Source organism: Aulonocara stuartgranti (assembly GCF_965226115.1).
Source record: "Aulonocara stuartgranti genome assembly, chromosome: 20".
Lineage (NCBI taxonomy): Eukaryota > Metazoa > Chordata > Actinopteri > Cichliformes > Cichlidae > Aulonocara > Aulonocara stuartgranti.
In genome coordinates this window covers 36351517-36377528 of record NC_138956.1, presented here as the reverse complement: position 1 = coordinate 36377528, position 26012 = coordinate 36351517, and the positions used below count along the sequence as shown (strand labels likewise).

Sequence of the window (26012 nt, the reverse complement as noted above, 5' to 3'; positions counted from 1 at the left end):
CAGAATCTCTCTCGCTGTGGGACTATTCTGGACCATGTCCCACTATGGACGTGCCACTCAGCTTCATTGAACAGCTGATTTATTTCCAGTAGAATCTGAATGTGAGTATTTTTAGCCACTAAAGAAAAGCTGAGACGCTCGGCCTCGACCGTGTCTCTGGATAACGAGTTTTATTTCATTACAAACAGTGTTTACATCGTGGAACATCCAGTGAATCAAACTTCTCTGTAACAGAACCGCTACCAAAGCTTCAGTAGAAATTTCCAAAGTAATAATACACAAATGAGTGTAATAAATACAACAAGGACAGAACCACAGTCAGAATATAGAGAAGAAAGGAAGTGAACAGTTTATGGGTCGACCCTGCTGTCCCCGCCAAACCTGAATGTTTCATAAGAGTCGACATGAAAAGCTGCTGACAAACACTGGCGTTCGTTTCCTGCTGAATCGTCCAGCAGGGGGCAGCAACACCATGACCAAGGTCACCCTTTGGCCTCGGCTGTATTTTCCATCACGTTCCAAGAAAATGTTCCTTGAAAGCTGCAGGACATTTCCAAGAAAGCCAAACAGCCTGCTGTCAACTGTAGGAGAAAAGCAGCTTCTCAGTGGGTGAAAAAACCCTGGTTCATTCTGTTTCTTTTACACATCAGCTGTTTGTTTCCAGTAGAAACGCCTTCTGCCAAGTGTGACACTTTTATTATGCAGTGAGAAAACTGACAGCAGCTCCCATCTCATGTCTACAACATCTACGTACTGCAGAGATCTCAGCCAATGCTGAAACAAGGCTGAGCTGTACTATCACGTAATACCACTTTGATCCACTAGATGGAGCCGTGAATCAGCGTTAACATCTGTACAGTAGTGTTTCTTTCACAGTCATCACAGCTTTCTGGTAAAACACCGCCACCTTGTGGTGAAAGTTTTCATTAACATTTTTTCCCAAAAAACAATTCCTACAAATAACCAGAATCCAAGAAATGCTCCAAGATTTCTGCAGCAACTACGACCACCTCCAGCGCCCCCTGCTGCCAGCTTCAGCCTAGAGAATCCTCATCTGAGGTTTGGTTTGTTTCAGATGGAGAGCAGCAGGTTTACAGCTGAACAACATCTCATTACTCACTACACTGACACCACGGCACAGTTTGCATGCCAACACTCTACAAGGAGCATGCTGTGGACGGGCCGAATGAACCGAGCTTCAGAGACGGGAAAGAGAGGAGACTGTGGAGGTAACAGGCAGACTTCAGGATGTTTCGCTAAATTATCTGGAAAAAAATCTCTAAGTTGTTTTTACACTTGAAGCTCAGGCAAAACAAATTGTACGGCCACAGAAAATCCCGTTTAAACATCAGCAAAACAGCATCGGACGAAACCAGCTCAAAGTTCAGTCCCACTGACCTTCATGTTTTAATGTGTTTACTGAGCTGTACGAGGACCCGGCTTCATGGTGCACGCTCACAAACACCGAGGGAACCATTTAGGGAACCGCAGCTCGCGATGCCGTTTTTTGTCGTTAAACCAGGTCAAACTCGCGTCACAGATCTTCTGTCAGTGCGATTACAAAAATACATCTGGGTCGGAAGCACATCCACTTTGTAATGGGCACCAAAGAAGGGTTCATTTAAGAAACGAGCTTCATATCAACCAACACCACCAGCAAAGATAAACAAAATATTGATTATATAAGAGTAATGACTAAAAGAAGAAATCAGGAGTGAGAAAGGAGCAGTGAAGGAACACAACAGCTGTGTATACATACAAACCGACTGACCTGTGTGCAGTAACGCCTACAGAGCGCAGGAAAAAGGAGCCAACATGGCGGCAGCTAACACCGAAATGTTTATGACATCATTCAACGAACCCTAAACTCACAGGGAACAAATTTAGAGAACAGGCAGCTGGAAGTGAAGCTTTTGAGGGCTTTCTATTTTCAGGAAAAACATTTACAACTAAAAGAAAGGAAGGATCTGATTGGACGAGAGAACTGCAGGTACACAGAGGAAACGGGAACAGTCCTATGCAGTCATTTCAACGGTGTGTACTGCAGTGTTGTCAGGCTCGGCGCAGTTGGCGCCCTCGTTGGTGGTGCTGCGGCTCCGGACGCCGTCTGTGGAGCCCACGCTGGAGGCCGAGTGAGTCCTGGAGCGAACCAGCCGGGTCATCCCCGCCGTGGGCACTGAGGGGGCGACACAGATGAAAACGCGTTAGTGACAGAGTAACAGAGGGCGGAGCCAGCGAATGTATGAGCGGAGGCTGATTTGAATCGTCCGCGGTGAGCCGAGCCGCTGGATTCAAATCTGATGACAGTCTGTTCACACTGAAGCTTTGTCCTGTCATGCGTGACGCTCACTTTACACACAGACGAAGAGAAGCCGCTGTAACACTCAGGCCTTCTGCACAACAGGAAGTCCATGTGTTCTGCTTTCACCCCACTGCTCTCATTGTCCGGACGGATGACTACTTTTCAGGAGGACACGACTCGAAGCTAATGGTCCAGTGTGTGGGCTCCCTCTGCACGCTCCCTCATCTAAACACAAGCCCCGCGAATGGTTCAGGTGCAGACTATCACCTGCAACACATCCTGACCAACTCTCCAGCCCTCTGTTCATGTGAGAAAACTCACTTCGACTTAAGCGAACACAGATCCATCTGACTGAGTCATGATTGTCCTGCTCTGTCTCTTCTCTGAGTGTCCCGGTGTTATGATTAAACTGTGTTAAAAGTGACACTTTCAGAGGTACTTCGTTTTGTGCAGCATGTTTCTGAAGTGCTGAGGTTTGTACAGCAGTGGAAACAAAGCAGAAGAGTTCACAGGAAGTGTTGGATTCCTGCGGTGGGACAGGTGTGTTCTCGGCCTCATAGCTTTCTCATGTCACAGTGTTTTCAGCCTTTCAGACACGAGCAGCAGCTCAGAGTCGAGCCCGAGAGCCGACAGTGTGAACAGAGAGATGTGCTGGCATGCAGCGCAGCCTGCTGGTCGCTCACTGCAAAGGAAGAAAAACGTCAGCGTGATCAGCTGATCGACAGCATGCACACACATATGAGGGGGAGGACGATGGAGAGGACGAGAGGGGTTCAGATTCTGGTTGGAATCCTGATACCTGATTGGCTGCTGATGTGGTGTAAAGCAACATGAGGGACTGGAGGAAAAGAACAACAGAGAGAAACAGGAACAGAGAGGAAGGAGGGCAGGGTGAGAAACCAACATGCTGTAGTTTAATATCACACACACACACACACACACACACACACACACACACACACACACACACACACACACACACACGTATCAGGTGTGTGTGTTTACAACAAATCCTAAGGCAGGTCATGCTGTGCAAACTGTTACTTACACAGAAAATCTAGTGAAGCTGAGCTACAGACGGACAAACAGACAAAGACACGAGTGTGAGGGCACCACACGCTGCGTTAGTCCTGCAGGAGGAAATGTCTACAAACGTAACGCACAACCACTGTGGGCGTGTGCAGCTAGCCAAGACCTGTAAACGTGCTGCCATCAAATTGATGGTGAAGAGGAATGTGGTGCTGCTACGGCTGCCAGCAGACTGCTGAGGTCGCCCGTAGTTTGTCTGCAAACACTCGCTCACTGCTCTCTAAGTAGTAATGAAAGTGAAAAACACAAACTGGAAACGGCTCACTTTCAAAGTAAAAGTTGTGCCCCAGCAAAACAGCTAATATGTTTCAATGTGTACCTTTACTTTAAAAGCAAGCATTCTGCATTACTGGTGATGTCACTTTTTCCTGAACTGCGTGTCTGAACTGCTTTACAGACGCGTCGGCGTCTTCCATATAAACTACAGGCGACTGTGGCCATGTGACCAAAGTGATCACAAAGAGATTTTTGGTACAGCACCGTCGTTGTGACCAGTTTCACCCGGCGACAGCCAGCAACTGCAGGAACCACTGGCCAGCTGCTCGTAGAATTCATATGTTTTTACACTGAATACAGTGCACAACTCTCGGGTAATGTGCAAACCATAAACCAAAGCTGAGATCATACTTAACAAACTGTTAGACGCTTTTCATTTAGTATTAAGGGGAGTCATGAAATGGTACTCACTGTAACCCATCCCCTGCACAAAGTACTTGAAGGCCTCGGCTAGTTTTCCAGGCTGGTGAAAAACAAAACACAAATTTCCTCAATTTGACACAATTACTAACAACTACAAACATTAAAGTTGTATTAAGTTTCAAAACTTCAAATATGAAGGACAAATCCTGGTCCTAATCTTTATTACAACAGGATTATTTTCTTATTATTACAACATGGTGGAGGAGAAGGAACAAGCAGGGAGTTGCTGAGGCTCACCTGAACCACCTGAGGAAGTCCTCCACAGTCTGCCATCTAGTGGAGACACAAAAAAACATCATGGGGATAAAACAGCGACCCTTTAAACCAGGGGTCTCAAACTCCAGTCCTCGAGGGCCGCTGTCCTGAAACCTTTCCATGTGTCCCTGTTGCAACACACCTGAATACAATTAGTAGCTCATTAGCAAGAGTATAGAACTTGACTGCATGCTGAGGTGGCAACCCCTAACATTCATTCACTCATGAGCTGCTGTAACATGAATCAAATGACTGAATTGCCTCCTCAGCATGCAGTCAAGTTCTATACTCTTGCTAATGACATACTAATTGTAGTCAGGTGTGTTGCAACAGGGACACATGGAAAGGTTTCAGGACAGCGGCCCTCGAGGACTGGAGTTTGAGACCCCTGCTTTAAACGCTACGATGACCAAAACTAACAAGCGCATTAAAGTCTAGGTTTGTGAGGCTACGTTCACACTGCAGGTCTTAATGCTCAATTCCGATTTTTTGATCAAATCCGATTTTTTTGTGTGCTCGTTCACACTACAAATAAAATGCGACAGCAAACGCGCTCTAGTGTGAACGCTCAAAGTGGCCGCATGCGCAAAAGAAGACGTCACACACGACGCGCTCTGTTTAGACCCAGAGCAAACAGTATGTTTGACTGATGGCCCTTAATATAAAGACTTTGGACTTTACGTTTCCCAATTTTTGCTTTAAGTTATTTTGTTATTTACATAATAATGTAAATAACCTAATAATGATCCTTATTGCTGTTTTAGAGGAGCGGTGCTTCAAAGGATAGCTGCAGATTTCTGTCAGAATCTGCAGGTTATGCAGTACAAATAAAATGTTCACGTTTCTCCAACGTTGTCTTCCCAGCACTTTCACCAGATGGCCAGGAAGCGTTCACGATGTCTTCTCGGGCGCTTCTCTGGCGCTGATAATTAGCATCTGTCTTGTGTCAGTGACGTAAAAGACGGATTTAATGCGACTTGACCGTTCACACAGCAGTCGCTTTCTAAAACATCGGATATGTATCGGATTCAGGACCACATACGAAAGTGACCCAGATCGGATTTGAAAATATCGGATTTGTGCCGTTCACACTGTCATAGTATGATCGGATATGGGTCGCATAGGGTCAAAAAAATCGGATTTGATGCGCTTTCGCCTGCAGTGTGAACGCAGCCTTAGACATACAGAGACTCTTTTAAACAGTCTGAACAAGTCTGAGAAATATTTATTAAGCAGATTAATTTTTGGATATTCAGATCACATTTCAATAATCCCTCATCAGTGGTGGTGGAGTATGATGGGAAGAAAGATTAAATTAACCCCCATGAAAATCCCACTTTCACGATAAATTCATAGAAACAAAGACAAACAATTAAAAGTTAAATTCTAAACTCAGAAAGTCAAACCGTGTCATCCGCCCACCCAGCGGGGTGAGCGGATGACCTTTTAGCCTTTTACAGCTGAAGGACAAAAATTAAAAATCCAGATCTGTGGAGGGTGGGAGTTTTAAAGGGTGCAGGGTATTTATTATGATATATGAGACTCTATTAGAAACATAAATACTGTGCAGCCTAACATAACAGTACTGATATGGTTAGCTGTGCAGTTCAGACCATCCAAGATGTTTGTGTTTCAGCTGCAGTGAGTGAAATTCGGGTGTTTTTATGGGTCCCTTACTTGGTATGTGTACGCTGATACATGTGTTGCATCCACATAGTTTACGACTGCAGCTAATCCAACTAACTAGCCCCCCCACCCCAGGTGACATCAGGTTTCATAAATAAAATGATGAGTAGAGACGGTACCTTGAGCAATGTGGTCTTGGTGGGATTCATTCTGGAGTTACACTCCACCTGCAGAGCGCACAGACAGTGTTCACTAGAATGTGACATCATTTACTGGCTGTTGTCATGGAAACAGGGCAGCCACTCACCACGACATCAACGGCAGGCGACGAGTCCCCGACGACCAGCAGAGTGGGACACCTGAGAAACGAGCACGCCGAATAACGGAACGAGTCACATGACCGTCAGACATGTTGAACGAGGTGAAAGAAGACGAAGACATACCTGACGGTGGTGGCTGTGTTCTCATTCAGACCAGAGACAGGACGCTCCATCTGCAGCTCGGCGCGACTAACACACACACACACACACACACACACACACACACACACACACACACACACACACACACACACACACACACACACACACACACACACACAGTAAGGCAGTGAAGTGGACACAGTGAGCTGCAGCATCAGTGAGTCTGGGATTTTCTTTCTTTGTAAGGAGCTCGGATCAGATCGAAGCAACGATAAAACCAATGAAAATCTGAAGCTTTCTGAAGGGTCCTTCAGCCTGTTAGCACTCTGCACTGAAACTTGATGTGAATAATGATTTGCTCACACCTGTGATGTGAGGATGTCTGTTCTGCCACCTGAGCTGTCAAAACACATGTGTCTTCTTCCTAAAGATCAGCACAGCTCTTATTTCCAGCTCCCGTCCGCTGTCACTGATGATGATTACAGGGGCTTGAAAGCAAAGCTGTCAGTGTGCGCTCTGCAGCCTGCTCTCTGTTAAACACTGTTTCTCAGATAATTACGGAGCATTTTGTTGCCCTGAAAGATGCAATTAGTCCAAACAACCTCAGTGTTTGGGTCAGGGTGCTTCTGAAAAATGAAGCATCACTTTAGCTTCAGGCGAGGATTAATCGCATTTATAAATTGCATTTATTCATCACATCCACAGTGTTCAGTGTCCTACCTGCTGTAGCTGTTGTAGAACATGGCCAGGTTGTCCTGTGGTATATCCTGAGAGATGTGGAGTCGATACGTCTGGATTATTTCCTTGTTCTCTGTTAACTCGTCCTAAACACACACACACAGGTTTCAGTGGTGGTTAACCACAGCTTAGAGTCATACAGAACGAGCCTGCAGTGCCTGCTGTCCTCACAGTGCTGAAGTGATGCCCCATGATGATGTCCACCAGGTTGCTTGTCCAGCCGCTCAGCTGCAGGAGACAAAAGACGAACAGACAAACTGATTCTTGGTGTTCGGCTGACAGTTTAAATGATGCTGTCTCTGTTCACACGCAGTGACTAACTGTAAGGACAGTTGAACTCTGGAGCTTGCAGACAGACCTGAGCTCGTTCAGAGCTCGCCTGCAGATGTGTCTTTCTGCTCCGTATTCTCACTCACTCGACCCGCTCTCTGCGGTTTAGACGAGGATGCTGCCTGAGCACAGCTGAACCTCTCACTGTGCATCCATCGAATAATTACCGCTCGGACATCACACAGACTTTTTGTGGCAAAAAAAAAAAACAAACACCTTAATAATAATTTTCTCAAAACTGAGCATGGTGACAGTTTTCTGTGCATCCTCTTGGTAAATATTATATGGCACGTGCCACTTTAGCTGCTTCAGCCTGCTTTCAGTTGCTGCTGGCTCTGCAAGCCACTCTGCAAGCCACTTCCACTGCAGCTTCTCGATTTCATGCTTTGCATCCTCTCACTTTTTTCTGTGTGGGTCTTAGTACTGCACTCTCTTCCTTTTGGCTTTACATGCATGCACATGGAAAAGTGGTGGTGAGAACATTTCTTTCAAACCATTACCGATAAGAAAGTATCTGAAGTTGACTTTTAGTTCAATACAATTAACAAACTTCCTCTTTGTTTACTTTCTTCTTTTTCAAAAGATGCAAACTTAAAAAAAACAAATCATACGTATTCATTTTATCCTGGCTCCACATTTCTCCACCTGCAGATGTTTAAGGACAGCTGGAGTCGGTATCCAGAGTTTGTGTGTGTGTGCGTGCGTGTGTTACCTTGGAGGCAGCCCAGTCGATCCAACCCTTGGCACACGGGTCAACGTTAATCAGAACTAAACCCTCCACCAAACTGGGCTCATTCAGCTGAAACACGACAACAACCGTCATCAGTTACATCATCTTCATCATCATCAAGACTGAAAACCAGCGACCCTCCTGTCCCTCCTGTTTGCTACTTACTGCCAGTTTGGTGAGGACGTATGCTCCGGCTCCAACGCCGATACCAATCACGCTCTTTATGCTGATGATGTCACACAGATACACATTAGGGTATGCTGTCTGTCTGAAAATTACCCATCATGCACTTGACTGAACAGAAGACGGCAGACTTACTGAAGCTGGGTCATGACAGATGGCAGCATCTCAGCCAGCTCATCCATGCTGGGATACTGGTACCTACACACACAGTCATGTTTACATCACTTCAGAGGACATCACACCCACTTGGGGACGGAGTAACTCACATCTGACACACAGATGTGTGTCAGATAGTGTGTCAGTGTCAGATAGTCTTCGTTTGTGTAGAACAGAACTTTTGAGAGACGGGGAACCTCGGGGAGAAGCTTGTAAAGAAGACAGCACTGCCACTGACTTCTATAAATAACTGACGCCTGGAGAATAGTTGAGTGGGTTATTATTTTGTCAAGACAGAGACCATCGTAGGCGGTCTGTGTGTCATTTTACTTCCAAAAGATGGAAGGTTGTCTTCAGGTTGTTTTGTTGCTTTAATTAATTTATTATCAGCAACAATATAAAATTATGCACAAAAGGAATTACTAATGTAAAAAAAACAACTTGGTTTTGTTTATATATGTTTATATATAAACAAAACTCCAAAACACATTTCTAGCTTTAACTGAACTTCAAAGCAGAGCTACTAGATCACTTAAATTACACAACTGAAAGCATGTGTGTATTGTTTGTGTATTTATACACAGGCACTCATATTTATTCAAATAATTTTAAAAAAGTTCATTTACCTGTTACTACCACACAACAAATCTGGTCGTTGGTACTTCTTGGCTTGTGTAGCCACCAGGTAACAAAAGCTCAACACTGCCCCCTAGCATCCTGGAGCACTTCTGTTGTGTTTTGTACGTGTTTTGTATGTAGGGGCCACCGTAAATATACTTTTATTTATTCGAATAAATCATATAATACAAAAACCAACTATTTACATTTTAACTTTTAACTATTTAAATTTTCAGCTTTTTCCTTTTAAACAAATTTAAAGTGAAACAACACAAAACACTGCAAACCACAACACAATTAAATATAAATTAAAATATGAAAACAAAAAGAACATGCATATTCTCTGTCATATGGACCTGCATGAATAAACTTTCTGAATCCTTTATCATCCACAGCTGTAAATAGTTGTGGATGATTACTATACCTTTCTAATGTGACGTTGTTGTCCCTGGCTCTCTCTCTCTCCCTCCCGCTCTGTTCCTGTGCTACTGAGTGTAACTACCGCCCCTCCCCCCTCTGCCCAGCGCAAAGCACAAGGCTCACGTGCTGAGTGAAGCGGAAAAAAGTGAGAGAGAGAGAGGAAAAAAACAAACCACGGCTCCCAATAAGGAGCCGGCTTGCGTCGTTCACTTTGAAGATCTGGCTCCAAGAGCAGTGTCGTTCGCGACCGACACATCACTAACCAACATTTTAAGCGCTGTTAGAAAATCATCTTTCTTTGTTAGATTTAGTCTGCTGCTGTTTACTTTGTAGGTCATTATTTGTTGTCACTACTACTATACCGGTTTGGATGAATTATTATAAATTATTTTCAACATTTTCTTTGTGTAATGTAAACCCACTACATAATATAAAGTCATTTTTATTGCCTGAAAACAAGAGAAAACAAAGTTCTTGCTGAAATAAAGAACTGGCATTCATCACAGGCCACATTAACCCTTCCACACAGTCAGTCCTGCAGCACTTTGTTCTACAGCTTTTCCCCATCATGCACACACTGATGGATGCATCAGGAACGTGGCTCAGCATCCTGCCCCATCCAAACCTGCTTTAACTGCAACCAGTGGACAGTTAAAGCAGTGCAGCGATCATAATATCCAGTGCTGTGAAAATCATTCTTATCAGATGTAATCGTATTCATAACAACAAACTGCTTCTGCTGTCACAGTGTACAGCCGCTGTGGGTGGATTGTCCGAGCTGTGTTTCCACACACCAGCAGAAGCTGCTACTGCACAGCTGAAGGTGGGAACAATCACCGTCTGACACCGTCTGTCTCTCTGCTTTATTATTTACAAATCTGAGTGGAAAATTAGAAGATTGTGAAGAAGCATAATCTACACAATAGCTCTGCATAGATTTAGGGTCCAGTGTTAACGTGACACTTACTAATGTAACCGACCACTGTAACTGTGTGTAAAGGAAGAGTGTTCTTCCTAAGCTGGTGCAGGTTTCTCTGACAGCTCCTGTTTCTGCTAACAAGTCAAAATGCTGCAAATATCAGGACACTTCAGGTTAAATACGGGTTTTTAAAAAAAGCAGCAAGCATTCCTGAAGTATGTTGTTGCAACATTATAACTGTTTTTATTAAATATAGTCTTTTTCTATTCTTTGCAGAATCTATTTTTGCATAAAGTCTTTGAGGTTTAGACTAAGATTTGAACTCCAGAAGGTTTTATTGCACAGTAACGACATAAAACTTCAACTTAACTTAATATCTCTGATATTCTGGATTCAAACAAATCTGATACATTTTCTGATTTCAAAATAAAAATCAAGTCAATGACTAACGTCAGCTCTGACACTAAACAGAGTCCTCACAATCCTCCGAGGTAGTTTTCTTGATTTAAAAACACAGCCTCACAGAAACACAGCAGCTGTTCAATGGGGACAGTTTTGTGTTAACAGCAGATCAGCCACAAGAAAACACTGGTGAGTGTTACACCATGGAAAACGGCACCTGTGTGTGTGTGTTAATACCCAACAGAGCATGCTGAGTGTGTGTGTGTGTGTGTGTGTGTGTGTGTGTGTGTGTGTGTGTGTGTGTGTGTGTGTGTGAGTGTGTGTGTGTGTGTGTGTGTGTGTGTGTGTGAGTGTGTGTGTGAGAGTGTGTGTGTGTGTGTTAATACTCAACAGAGCATGCTGAGTGTGTGTGTGTGTGTGTGTGTGTGTGTGTGTGTGTTTTACCCTGTAGGGAATATAGGAGCGTTCTCCTGCTGTCCCGGAGCATCAACATGCAAAACTGAGAAGTGCTGCGTCACTTCCTGCATGTCTTCAAAGTTAAAGAGGCTGTTGAAACATGACTTATCTACACACACACACACACACAAACACAAAGAAAACAATGTGTTGTGTTTTTGTTGTCACATAATTCGTTGCTTCATTAACCGTGTCCGTGTTTTACTCACGGTTGAGTCCGATGTCGTGGTAGGTGAGGATCGTGGGCCGGTTGCCTTTAGCGGCCCCCCTCATGGTGACGTGCAGCACGCCGTGGGCCGTCTCCACATCGTGCTCCTGAGCAGCATCGCGAACAACACACAAACCCCGCCCTGTCAGCACCGACAACAAACATGCACTGCAGCACGGAAGGGGGGGGGGGGGGCTCTAATATCTGGAGTCATTTTAAAACAGTAAACAAGTGTCAGCAGCTCTGAACAGATCATTCATGTTCATGTGATCAGGAACCACGCCACACGAACGCGTGGCGACTCTCAGCCTGTCACAGGCTGTGTAGGAAATCATCCACATTCATCTGGTAACAGATGGAAACACAGGCAGGCGCACAGACCTGTGAATGGATTCATGGGTGCTGTAATCTCATTACTGACTCATGGAACCACCTGACAGATCCCATTAATGGATCTGAAGTTCATACTTACTCACATGCACACACAGTTTTACATGTTTGGATCTGCGGCACAGTGAGAGCATTCGTATGCTTTTACTCAAAGCACAGAGTCAGCGGACACACAGAAGAGCACCTCACTAAGTAAATATACTATAAACGTGCTAATAAACAACATCATGTGACACGTGACTACGCCATTTTCACACCTGCACTGCATTAACCTCAGCGGCTCTGTAACACCAGGTCTTCAGTTCTATTTTAAAAAGTCTGCATGAATGATCAATTTTTAATTTCAGTTACAATTTTGGGTTCCAATTAATATTAGAACAAGAACAGAAGTTTGTTTCAGCACATTTTTCTTTTACTTTTTCCAGAAAAGTCCAAACTCTCCCCCCTCCAGGCTGTGGAATAACTGCTTCAGTACACACAGATTTACTTATTTAGCTTTTCCAGTTCAACTGTAATTAAAGTTCAAGCAAATCCACTTAATTAAAACACAGATTTCTATTTTGATGTACTCTCAATTTTTTCCAGTCTTTGAGAAACCTCGTTAAATAATCGTGATCACTGGCAAGTCCATAGTACGTGGACTTCTGTACAAATGATTTAAGGTACTATCAGTATCAATTCAGAATCGTGTCTAAAGCAGGTCGTTTCCTGCTGCGTGCTTCATGTGAGAGAGGAAAACTGTGGAAAAGATCCCAGGACGACTCTTCTGAAACTTCCTGTGTGAAACCAGGCTGAGTACAAGCCCATGTGTGAGGTTCAGTGCACGTAAACACGAGGATGCTTGAAAAGTCAGTTTCTTTGATGAGTCTCATTTCTACAAGTGAGCACAGCAACAAGACACGTGCGTCAACGTGAGGACTGGAAATAAATTAGGCTGATGATGTGAATCTGAGGACTCGCTTCATGCAGACCTTTATTCAGGAGTGCGGTCAGACGGGCTCAGGACCTGTGATGTGGAAAACAAGTGGAGGGATTCACCTTTGTATGAAAGTGTGAGAGCTTTTCTCTGGATTGGTGAGTCAAACTGTGATACTTCCTCTAGCAGAAGTTTGTAGGATGAAAGTCTGCAGGCAGCAGAGTGAAGCTCCAAGCATGTTTAAAACAAAGTGCTTTAGCTAAAGTGTTACAGCTGTTCCTGACTTTGGGGAAACAGTGTATCTTAAAAGAATAAGAAAACACATTATGAAGCCTCTATACTGAACTGAACTCAAAAATTAGTTTTCACAGTTTTCCAATGCAACGGCTGAGTCTCTGCTTTGACAGCACGCTTTATTCAAGTGGACCTCACACGGTTCTGAGGTCCACTTCGGCGACCTCTGAACCGTCTGAGGCAGGAAGTGAATTCCCTGCAATCAGAAATAGTGGTCTCAATGCTGTTACTCATGCAGTACCATCAGAGCAGTGACAGTGAGCCCAAACACGCAGCCACAGTCATGAAGAACAGTCCTCAGACACGATAGCGCTGTACATAGACGGACGTGTTGTAAGTAACATTTTAACGGATTAATATCACAGCATGGAAAAGCAGCCAACTCCTCTCCAGCTAACTCGAGGCAACTAAAAGCAGAGAGCAAGCTACGAAGCAAACTGGCTCAGCAGCTGTAAGGTATCAGCTGGTGAAGCATGACTCCAGAGGAGCTAATGAGCAGCTGACTCACCACCCCAACTTCTAAAGAACAGAAGATCTGGTGCAGATCCAGAGAGTCAGACATCCTGACAGAGGACAGGAGGAAGAGAAAAGGTTTCAGAAAGATGGAGGTCAGCCGTGCTGACGTCCTTCAGCCTTCTGCTGAGTGAACACAGAGACGGGAAGCGGGGGTGGTATGATTGGATCAAGAGACATAATCCATGTGGTCATTGGCCGAGAAGTGGAAGGTCTTAAAGTCTAAACAGTCGAACCTGCCCTCTCTCTATCTGCAGTCCCCTTCAGCTTAAGGTACTTTATTTCTACCTGCAGGAGGTTTGATGAGAGCTCCCTCCACTCATACAAACCACACAGACGACACAGGCGTACTGCAGGTGCAGCTGCCAGTAGAGCAGGGCGATATGGCCAAAAATATTTATCACGATATATATTTGAAAATTTGCGATAACGATATAACCGACGATATAATTGATGCGAGACAAAATACAACTCCACAACATTACTAGCGCAAAAAGACAACCTTCCATTTATTTTCACTTAAACAAGAAGCTGGTTTTTATGTACATTAAAGCTTTATAAAAATGTAACAGTGCAAATGCAAATTCCTTGCTGAAAGTTTAACCAAAAGGCATTTCCAGTAGAAATGGGCTGACATATCCTGAGCATAACCATGTATAATATCCACTGAAGTTAAAAAGAGGTGCTTTGCAACATTAAACTGCAGTGTGCAGTACGCATTTTTCGGACCATAAGGTGCACGGGATTATAAGGCACATTAAGCGAAACAAAGCAGTCAGATAAATCAAACTTTATTAAACTCATTCTTCTTGCTTCCTCCACTTCTGTACCATTGATTCATTAATGTTGAATTCTCTGGCAGCTGCTCTATTCCCATGTTGTTGCAGTATATTAATGACTAACCTCGTATTGTGGATGGATTATCTCAGTTGTTCTCCTGACTGAAGTTTGGTCCGTTTACAGCATCCTGCCATGCGATTGCATTTGTCTCTAACCATGAGGAACCTTCACGTTAACTTTTATAAGTGGAAAAGTGTTAGTGTTCGTCCTCCAGCTTCACTGTTTATGTTATGCTAACATAGCTGTGTCGCTAGCGATCACGTAGCACATCATTATATACCAGCTAGCCCAACTTCAGTAACCCTACAAACGTCACTGCTGTTTAGTTTCCTGTCTTCATTTATGTTGGAAGTGATAGCAGAGCTGTACGTTTGATTTTTTTCAGAAATCTCTGTCAGAACATGCTATATCATGCTTAGGTAACTAGCGAAACTAGCGAGCTAACTTCCGCTAGCTTCCTGCTAACTTCTAACTCCGTTAAATGTAATAACTTTTGTTTTCATGGATGCCTGGAAGTTAAACTTTATAGTTACACCTGGTAAAGCAGCAATGCTGATCGTTTTATTAAAGATGAAAGAATTTAGACAGTTTTTAACTCTAAGTGATGCTGCAGTGTTGTTTGACCTGAAGTGGACGGCGTTTTGGACCCAGATTACTCCCAGATTTAAGAGCATGTTAGTCCGACAAATACGACAATAACGATGGCCGCTTGCATGTTCTGCAAAAAAATGTGCTTTGTCGTGTATCTGACGGACAAACACCAAACCAGTTCCACATCACTGAAGTTGCACCATTTTTACAAACCAATTCTGGTTCATCTGTTTCACTCAACAATCGGCCATGTGCGTATGAAAACAAAGGCACTGCGCATGCGCGTTTTACTCCCATTCTATCGCGATATTTCATTTTCCTATCGTTGCCTAACATTATACCGGTATTACCGTGAACGGTATAATATGGCCCAGCCCTAGCTGCCAGCTCAACAGGTGGATTTAACACCATTACCCAGAAATCAGTGGATTTATCCACCTGGCTGTTTTTAAGAAAAGCTCAGATCACTAGAAAAGAAGCAGACTCACAGCTGCACACTCTGAGTGAACCACCTGAGACGTTTGTGGAACTTTTTAATTAAACTTCATCTCCTTCTCTTGAAACTGACTAATTTAAAAGTCTGCTGAGAATTTACTGTCCTGATTAATCTTCAGTCCTCTAACAGAACACACAGACACCTGAGTCTGGACCTGTGGACCGTGCTGTTGTGCTGATTTGGGAAGTTCTAGGATTTTTTTCTCCAGATGTTGTGGAGCACTATCTAGCAGGTATCTGTGTGACGCAGCTGTCCAGTTTATGGGTGCAGGCTGATATCCGAGCTAGCTAGAATTAGCTAATAACTTAGCACTGTGCCCACTTGACTAATTCTGATCTACAGCAAAAATACCCAGTCTGTAACCAGTGGGTGATATGAAATACACTGAATGTCATCTACTGTATTATTGGCGTTTTTATTTTTGTTTTAAATTGTGAGGAAAATGTCGATTTCCGTGACACGAACACAGCTGGGGAACAAACAGTCCGAGCAGCAGCTCACTGCTCTACATTTACCCCGTCGCTGATGCAGACTGACCTGCTGTGACGTTAATATGACGGGTCCAGAGGATCGATCCATGTGCAGTCCTGCTGACTTCAGCCTCACAGTTCTCCTCAAATATGACAGACTGGGACACTTTCCATCCATACAGTTAAACTCTGCTTGTTTGTCTTTTTTTGGACCAGCCTTTGTTTTTATTACAAGGCAGGAAGAATGCATAGTGTATTATCACATCAGCTGACATCATGCATGTCATCTCAGGATCGGTCCAAGCAGGTTTAGAAGACCCTAAACTCACACTGAGGTTGGACCAGAGGGCCACAGCTAAATCAGCTGAGAGAGTCCAAAAACTGAACAGCCCCTTTCACAGTCAAACCTTCAGATTAAAACACAAGAACTAGATCAAAGTGAGGGGGAAATAAACACTCCAAAATGAAGAAAACCTCCAGTTCTGGACAGTTAGAGTGCTGAAATAGCCCAAACACATACCACAGCTGGGTGCTGATACAAAAACAGGCTGCTCTGTAAATGCTTCCACCCCCTCTGCTTCCACGCATGTAAAGGTGAACAACAGTTCAATAAAACATGTGCCTCCATCAGCGCCGCTTCTAATAATAGCTAATATTGAACGTGACTGATCAGTGTGGACTTGTTTCCTCCTAAATCGATTCTGCTCAACAACACACAGCAGCCATCAAACAGCAAACACTGTTTGATGGGCCTGTAATTACACAAGGATGAAGTATCTCTGAGGTTTTATCCACTTCTCTCACACAGAGTCACTTTCATTCTCAGCTACAGGTTATCAAATAAACTTGTACTGTTCACTCTAAGAATTTTAAAGAAGACCCTGCTGGGGTCATTACTAAGAACTCTCACGGTTGGTGGCCGTGTTACATCTCAGAAACAGTTAAATGTTGTCCATGAATACAATATGAACAGAATTTCTGCTGATGACTCACCTGACAATCGAAATCCTGGAGATTCCTCCCATTCTGAAGAGACAGAGACAAAATTGTCACTTTTTATGTCAATCGCAGTTTCCAGGAACTGAACACAAAGACGACTGTACCTCTGTATTTTATAATTCATTTGACAGAAAATCATTTTCCTCAGAAGTAGCTTAATAAAAGTTTACAGTTTACTTCATCCAACTCCTGGACTCCAGGTCTGAGGGCACCCTGTAAGCCCCGCCCCCTCACCTGTCCTGTCAGCAGTGGTTTGATCTCAGTGAGCTGGACATCATGTAGCTCCTCCATCATAGGACAATCCACCTGTTAAAGCACACAAACAGGAAGAGGAACAGTTTGTTTTACTTGCAGTTGTCGAGACTTCTAATAAATACATATATAAATAAAAACAACGTTCCTGTTTGTTTTTGGGGGGGTGGTCAGAAGCATAAGAGGAAGCAAAAGTAAGTAAATAAAAAACAGCTGACACTGTTTCACATCCACAACAATTTAACTTTTAAACAAACAAACATTAAGAACAAACTGTGTAGGAAGTAAAACTTGACTCATTTTACTACAGTTTATTAGCCTTTAAAACAACGAGTTCACCAAAACTAAGCCTTCTGATTCCTGTGCTGCAGGAAGGAAACCACACAGCCTCAGACCTGAAGCTGCTGGGCGTATGTGGCACATCAAGATGCTAATGTTTAATCCAATTTTATCCATGCATGTGTCTTAAAGCCCCTCAGGCCTGAACATGGCAGCTCTGTAGTTTACCTGTAACCCTTCAGGCCAACTTTACCAGCACAAAAACGTGAAACTTTCATATCCAGCTTTGAAAGTAGACTCAAAGAAACAGCCCGCTGTGCCAAAGCCTTGACCCCTTTGTTCTTTGTCGGCAGCTTCTCTTTACACTGACTGGAGACGTACCCAGTTTCTCAACTAGCTTGGAAATTCTCTTCAGCATCAACTTTCATTTTTGCTGCACTTTCTGTTGGCTGCGCCCGTCTCTTTAGTTTGCCCTGCGTGGACTGCAGCACTACAGCTACAACTCCACTAAGAAACTTCGGACACGCATGTTTTTAAGATAAAGATTTGCTAAGAGCTGAATTTGGTTTCAGTTGGTACATGTGAGCTAAATGAGCACATAAAATGTTAGAACAGACTCACAAAGAATTTAAAGAGTTTCAAAGTTTTAATTCAATGGATTTTATAAATGAGTGCTGGCATTAAAGTTTATGATCCAGCAGCTGTGAAGATCTCACAGGTGTGACTGTCACAAGTATTTAACGATGACAGTTTTCTTCCTGAAGGTTTCCTTTAATACAGACAATTTCATTTTTGTGAATGTGTTTCCATGACGTGTGTGAGTGTGGAACAGATATGTTTCATCATGTAATAAAACAGTTGTGAGAACATTGTTTTCTTCTTTTTTGATGTCTTATTCATGACACAATTATCTAATTTATTTTCAAATTAACTTGGTTAATTTCAATGGAATTAAAAATAACATTTTCATGACTATTTTAAAAACAATATTATAAATGAAATACCTAATACCATGATGCATGAGAGTGGAGGTGGAGCTCTATCAGTGGAAGAAACACTTCCTCACCCATCTAAGTGAGCTCCTCAGTCCCAGCCAACAGCAGTACAGTTGTCCACTAACCAACAACGGGCCGTGAGCTCATACAAACTAATATAGCGTACACGGTTATGTACCAAAATCAACACTGCAAATTAGGGCTGGGCCATATTATACCGTTCACGGTAATACCGGTACAATGTTAGGCAACGATAAGAAAATAAAATATCGCGATAGAATATGGGTAAAACTTGCATGTGCAGTGTCTTTGTCTTCATACGCACGTGGCCGAAAAGCATGGCGGCGACGGAGAATGAGGGACAGCGGATCGTTGAGTGAAACCGATGAACCAGAATTGTTTGTAAAAATGCTGCAACTTCAGTGATGTGGAACTGTGTTGGTGTTTGTCCGTCAGATACACAACAAAGCACTTTTTTTTGTAGAACATGCAAGCGGCCGTCGTTATTGCCGTATTTGTCGGACTAAGGCGCTCGTAAATCTGGGAGTAATCTGGGTCCAAAACGCCGTCCACTTCAGGTCCCAAAGTCAAATGATCACTGCAGCATCACTGAGCGTTAAAAACTGTCTAAATTCTTTCATCTTTAATAAAAGGATCAGCATTGCTGCTTTGCCAGCCAGGTGTAACTATGAAGTAGCATCCAGGCATCCATCAAAACAAAATTTATTACATTTAACGGAGTTAGAAGTTAGCAGGAAGCTAGCGGAAGTTAGCTCGCTAGTTTCGCTATTTACCTAAGCATGATATAGCATGTTCTGACTGAGAGATTTCTGAAAAAATTCAAACGTACAGCTCTGCTCCTCTCTCTGACTTCCAACATAAATGAAGACAGAAAACTAAATAGCAGTGACGTTTGTAGGGTTACTGAAGTTGGACTAGCTGCTATATAATGTGCTGTAAACGGACCAAACTTCAGTCAGGAGAACAACTGAGATAATCCATCCACAATACGAGGTTAATCATTAATATACTGCAACAACATGGGAATAGAGCAGCTGTGATAGAATACAGCATTAATGAATCAATGGTACAGAAGTGGAGGAAGCAAGAAGAATGAGTTGAGTAAAGTTTGATTTATCTGACTGCTTTGTTTTGCTTAATGTGTCTTATAATCCCGAGCACCTTATAGTCCGAAAAATACATATTTGACTTTTTTATTTGGCACACTGCACTTAATGTAGCAAAGCACCTCTTTTTAACTTTAGTGGATACTATACATGGTGAACTCAGGATATGCCAGCCCATTTCTACTGGAAATGCCTTGCTTTTCAGCAAGGAATTTGCATTTGCACTGTTACATTTTTATATAGCTTTAATGCACATAAAAAACAGCTGCTTGTTTAAATGAAAATAAATGGATGGGGTTTTTTGCGCTAGTAAAGTCGTGGAGTTGTATCTTGTCTCGCATAAATTATATCGTCAGTTATATCGTTTCAAATATATATCGTGATAAATATTTTTGGCCATATCGCCCTGCTCTACCGTAAATCACATATTGGGTAAACCAAACAACCAAATTAGAGGAGAGCAGAACACAGAAATTATCAGGCTGGGACTCGTCAGTCAATTTAACACCTGCAAGCCAGTGTGCAGGTGTTAAACCAACACAGAGGAACGTTGGTTTAAACAGAGAATCAAGGATGACGCTTACGTGAAAAGGAAAAAGAAACATCTCTGAAATGAGGAGGAGGTCTTAGAGTACATCTTTCACCATCTTAGCAATGTAGGATTGCATATTAACAATCCTACATTGCTAGTAAATAATGCTAGTTCCAGTAACCACACAACTGCACCGTTTGTTGGGGAAACCTGCAGTCGGCTCAGAGTGCAGAGGTCACCCGGACAAGCGACGAAACACCCCTCCCACCCAAAATCACACATCCAGATGAATGGAATCGACTTTCACTAATACCAGAAAATGTCATGGTGTGAATTAATTTGATTTCCATTGGACCGACATTCTATCCTTCCATCCATCCGTGGATGGATGAACCCAGTCTCTGTGCCTCTGTCACAGTCTACCTGTGGGACAATTCACCCTGTGTGACTCTAATGGAAACAGTGATCTCTGGCTGGAAGTAAGCCATCCTCCTGTGTGTGTGTGTGTGTGTGTGTGTGTGTGTGTGTGTGTGTGTGTGTGTGTGTGTGTGTGTGTGTGTGTGTGTGTGTGTGGGCAGACAGCTTGGGTAACAGTGTTTCAGCAGAGTGGTTTGGATGGATGTTGAGCTTCCTGTGGGCACTTTGGCTCCAACCCAAACACACAATCGGCGTGCGAGTCAGATGGAGCTCAAACTGAAAACAAAACGAGCTCAATCCCAAACCCAAACATGAACGGTACAGAAATTAAACTGATCTTTTTTACAATTAGATTTTACTCTTATTATGCGGCACTGAGGTGAAACAGATTTATGCGTCTTCTAAAAGAAAATGTCTTCTCAGGACCGGGGATCAGAGACCAGGGAGGATGACTGTTTCTATGCAGTAGTTGAGGCTCCTTTTGAACATTTGCAGCAACCTGATATGAGACACGCGGCGAATCCAAAAACTACACCTCAACTTAGACATGCTGCAGTTTTTATTTTAACTACCATTCTGAGGAAAAATATAGACATTACCTATTATATCAAAGTTATATCAAAGTCCAACAAGAGCTTGAATTCAGTGCAAAATTAAAATTCAAAATTAGTGTAAAAATCCATCTGATTTCAACATGATTTATTTCAAATGTGGCTCATCACAGCACGCTTTTAGAGCTCATCTGGCTGAGAATGATGGGCCTCGCATATAAAAGCCACTATGTGATGAGCTGGGAGTGAGAATCTGGGTTTGTGTCCACCCCAGGCTCTTTGCTGCATCCACAGTCTGCAACAAAACCGATGACCTGATGGTCCAGGCCCAATAAAGCTGACTGGCCAGCCATTGGTCTGTTCCTGCCACTGATGCTGTTTCCAATCAGCAAACAGACTGGTACAACCCTGACTAACCAACAGTTTTTCTTTCCCGATGGTATCTCAGTGTTGTATTAAGGCAGCGTGTGAGGCAACTGAAACACAGAGGCTGTTATTAGTGGTGTGGTAAACACAAGTGAAGGTGTCTGTGGTGACGGTTTCATTCATGTGTCTAAAAATGGAGTGCAGACTTTAAAATGTGTTTCGCAGCACACCTGTGACTAAAACAGCAGCACAGATGGTGCTGTGGTAGTTTATGGTGAGCTGATGCCTCTTCTCTCACAGCAAGTGGCAACGAGGCGGAGCCACGACCGAGGCGGCGAGCCCAGGTGGAGTGAAAGAAAAGGACTCAAAGCAACAGCAGCACCACTCGTCACTGTGATTAAAAGCTCAGTGGGGGAAAAGCCATTAAGAGTCCTTTAATAAACCGTGTGATCAACTGAAATATGAAGAAGTGACTTTTCGAGCCGCTCCTGTCTACCACAGGTTTGTTTAACACAGAAACAAAGAACAGGTTAAATAAGTTTATGCTAAACTTTGCTATCCTCTCAGTTTCTAGCAGCGATGCCTGCAGCATGAGAGCGAGGCTGAGCATTGCCGCTCCTACATTAAAGCTCAAGGTACCAGCAGTACAGTAAAAATTTGTGTTTCATTTATTCGCAGCTTCAGTTTTTATTTCTCTTATTATTATTTTTTACATGTTTCTGTGATATAGTGACTGTAGAGGCTTATATCAGCTTCTGGAGATTCATCCCTGCCTCCCAGTCTGTGGGCTTCTGCTTGTCCACCTGCTTTTTAAGGACTGACCAACGAAATAGGTTCTAAAAGACCAATTCAAAATTCCCAATGACCCAAGAGATATATGGTGATCTTATTATTATATTATTACTATTATTAGACTGTGAAACTGATAAGAAAGCTGTGCTGTGAGCCTAACACAGGAGTCCTTAAAGTCATCATATATTTGCTCTTTTAGTGCCTTTGTGTGCGTTTCTGTAGCTCTTCATCTACAGATTCATACATGGTCTCATCCTACACCATAGGTGTCAAACTCTGGCCCACGGGCCAGATTTGGCCCACAGCCTAATTACATTTGGCCCGCGAAGCCATACCAAATTATTATTAGAGCTGGCCTGCTGGTATTATACAGCTAATATATATATCGTTTAGTATTAAGCTTTGCTTGTTCCATAATCAGTTTTTCAGCAAAACTTGTTTGAGTCCAAAAGAAAAGATTCATTCTTAAATCTGGAGGAAGATTTTTTTCCTCCATAAATATTAATGTTAGCCCGCGACCTTGTTCCAGTTTTGAATTTTGGCCCACTGTGTATTTGAGTTTGACACCCCTGTCCTACACATTAATATTTATCGGTGATTCTTGCAGGGTTTATGAAAATGCTGTTGAAACACATTTAATGGCCATAAATCTCAGGAACCCGCACAGACATTTGTTATGTCAGATAACACAGACCCTCTGCCTTAACTGTATATAGAACAGCCCCATTTAAGCCAGGAACCTCAATAAAGAAATCAATAAAATTGATTGATTATGCCCAGACTATAAACAAATGGAATGAACTGCAGCTTTATATCAGAAGGGGCTGAAAACGAGCTGATAAAATCAAAGGTAAATGATCAGGACGTGCGGCACTAGCAAAAGTGAGGAGACTGACATCATGAGCGGATTTATTTAATCCCAGCTCTATAAACAAGCCTCATCACGACGTTCTTGTAAACGCCTCAAACAGCTACGCACCTGCCGACATCCATCCGACTAATTAACGTGTAACAACAATAGATGCGAGGCTGGGCTGAACGGGATGTACCGAGGCTGTCCGCCCACACGCCCACACACACAGTGGCAGGAGTTATACTGTGGAGGATCTTTAACGTTTAACGTTAATGAGCGCGGATGCTAAGCCGCAGACCGACCGTTGCTACGTTACCGACACACACCTGTTACCAAACACACCGCCGCCATGTAAGCTAGTTCTCCGAGCTAATAACCTCCACCACTAACTAGTAAGAGTTAACACTGAAACTAACCCGCTCATTTACCCGTTAACTGGTTAATTATCCTGAAGAGCAGTCATTAGTTCGTGCCGAGCCGAGTCGGACCAGACGCTACTCACCGTGTATTGTTAACGCCGGAATCTGCTCAGGTTACCGGTTTAATCCAGCAGCCTGTGACCGTTTCAACGTCAAAGACAGCCGTTAAGATCGACGTGGTCGCGAGGATCCTCTCTCACTGACTGAGCTCGCAACCAGCAGCACGCGGACAGTCCGGGGCGGAGCTACGTCAGCGTAAACAACAGGTCACGAGATCAGCCGCCATATTCTCAACAGGTGTCAAAATTTTCCACGAGCACCAGAAGCTTTGTTTCTGATATAAGATAAGATAAGATAACCTTTATTAGTCCCACACGTGGGAAATTTGTTTTGTCACAGCAGGAAGTGGACAGTGCAAAAGTTATGACGCAAAAATTAGAATACAATAAGAATAAATACAGTACACAGCTGTACAGAATAGAATAAAATAATATACTATATACAGTAGAATAAAATAGAATAAAAATATACAATAAGATAAAAATAGAATACGAATGCTATATACAACTGAGTAAAAATACAACGATGCCAGAAAGGATTATTGCACTTAGTGTTATTGCACATGTATGGATGTGTGTGTTTGTTCAGTTAAAGTCTTTATTATGGAGTCTGACAGCAGTGGGGAGGAAAGACCTGCGAAATCTCTCCGTCCCACACCGTGGGTGCCGCAGTCTCCCACTGAAGGAGCTGCTCAGTGCTGTCACAGTCTGCTGCATGGGGTGGGAGATGTTGTCCATCAGGGATGACAGCTTAGCCGCCGTTCTCCTGTCACTCACCACCTCCACTGGGTCCAGAGGGCATCCTAGAACAGAGCTGGCCCTTCGGATCACCCTGTTCAGTCTCTTCCTGTCCCCAGCAGAGATGCTGCCGCCCCAGCAGACCACACCATAAAAGATAGCAGAAGCCACCACAGAGTCATAGAAGGTCTTCAGGAGTGGGCCCTCCACCCCAAATGACCTGAGTCTCTGCAGCAGGTACAGCCTGCTCTGCCCTTTCCTGTAGAGGGCGTCTGAGTTATGAGTCCAGTCCAGTCTGTTGTTCAGATGAACACCAAGGTACCTGTAGCTGTCCACAGCCTCAATGTCCATACCTTGGATGTTCAGTGGTTGCAGTGGAGAATGCTTGTGCCTGCGGAAGTCTACCACCAGTTCCTTGGTTTTACTGGCGTTGATCTGGAGGTAGTTCAGCTGGCACCAGTCCACAAAGTCTATATATATATATATATTTTTTTTTTTTACTGCTAAACTTTATTTGTAGTTTTTAATTTGATTAAATTAGCAAATTAGCCAGAGGTCCCTTTACTACGGTTCGGAGCCGCGGACCTTCAGTAACAGTAATAAATCACACGGCAATAGTACATTCATGTAGTTGTAAAAGCATGGTAATATATTAAGTAATCCAAAGTATTCAGAATACGTTACTCTCGTTTAGTAACGTAACGGAATACGTTACAAAATACATTTTGGGGCATGTAGTCTGTAATCTGTAGTGGAATACATTTTAAAAGTAACCTTCCCAACACTGAGTCATGTTGCATGATTTAATTTGATCTGAGCTTTAGCTGTGGCCTCGCATTTGACTCCAGAGTACTTTGGTATAGAAAACAGTTCATGGTCAATAACTGCAAGGTGCCCAAATCACCAACCCTCAGCCTCCGTGCATACAGTTGGTGTGAGGTGTTTGTACTGATGTGTTTGCTTTACTCCAAGTGTTGTTCTGTGCATTATATATGCAAACATCTGCATTTAGCTCTCATCTGTCTGAAGGACATTGTTCCAGAAGTCTTGTGGTTTGTTAAGATGCAGTAAATCTAAGCTGTGCTGCCATGTTCTTTTTAGAGAGACGAGACTTTCTTCTGCAAATCTGCTCAATAAACTGTACTTGTTTAACATTCAGTCTTTCAATGGTCCTGTCCTGATCTTAAACATTTAAATGCGGCCTGGGATCTTTTACATTTCTCTGAGCATTGTATAGTCTGACCTTGAGGGGAATTTGCTGGAACATCGACCACTTTAAAGATTGTGGCACTGTGTTCACACACCTGAATGCTCTTGTACAGCACCTCTCTATCACAGAGGTGCTCCCAAATCCTGATAATCGGTTAATCAAACCAACTGGCCTGCTTAACTTTTATGGGAGCAGTAAGGGACTACTACATTTTGTACACACCTCTTGAGGAGTAAACAATGACACAGTGTAATATATCACGTGTTGTTCGTTTAAGGTTGGATTTACCTCATTTCAAGTCCTGAAATAGACACAATGCTTTTTATTATGTCCTGATATATTAAATGTTGTTACTCAAAG

At 43.2% G+C, this 26012-nt stretch overlaps 1 protein-coding gene across 3 annotated transcripts; it reads right to left on the bottom strand.

The window, feature by feature from the left end:
* Positions 1–155: 155 nt before the first annotated feature.
* On the bottom strand, positions 156–23914 carry LOC309697498 (protein NDRG3-like). Of its 3 annotated transcripts, XM_082519432.1 has the most exons (17): positions 23729–23914; positions 17297–17368; positions 17057–17089; positions 13662–13716; positions 11555–11660; positions 11334–11454; positions 8510–8572; positions 8357–8417; positions 8174–8260; positions 7303–7359; positions 7114–7217; positions 6415–6480; positions 6279–6330; positions 6151–6198; positions 4328–4363; positions 4079–4130; positions 156–2176 (listed from the first exon to the last, which is right to left on the bottom strand). In XM_082519432.1, exons 3-17 carry the CDS (start codon positions 17086–17088, stop codon positions 2016–2018), a joined length of 1101 nt encoding a protein of 366 aa, XP_082375558.1. In that variant the 5' UTR covers position 17089; positions 17297–17368; positions 23729–23914; the 3' UTR covers positions 156–2015. The 3 variants fall into 3 exon arrangements, with proteins under 3 accessions (XP_082375558.1, XP_082375557.1, XP_082375559.1); XM_082519431.1 differs by lacking the exon at positions 13662–13716 and having other exon boundaries at positions 23729–23909; XM_082519433.1 differs by lacking the exons at positions 13662–13716; positions 17057–17089; positions 17297–17368; positions 23729–23914 and adding an exon at positions 14570–14892.
* Positions 23915–26012: the final 2098 nt, after the last annotated feature.

Bases quoted from the DNA above. Each gene is read 5' to 3' on its own strand.
- LOC309697498 (XM_082519431.1), bottom strand. From the start codon at position 17,356: ATGATGGAGGAGCTACATGATGTCCAGCTCACTGAGATCAAACCACTG. The intron at 11,455-11,554 runs GTGAGTAAAACA...GTGTGTGTGTAG, and splicing joins CCACGACATCGGACTCAACC to ATAAGTCATGTTTCAACAGC. The intron at 8,261-8,356 runs GTAAGTAGCAAA...GTCGTGTTTCAG, and splicing joins ACGTCCTCACCAAACTGGCA to CTGAATGAGCCCAGTTTGGT.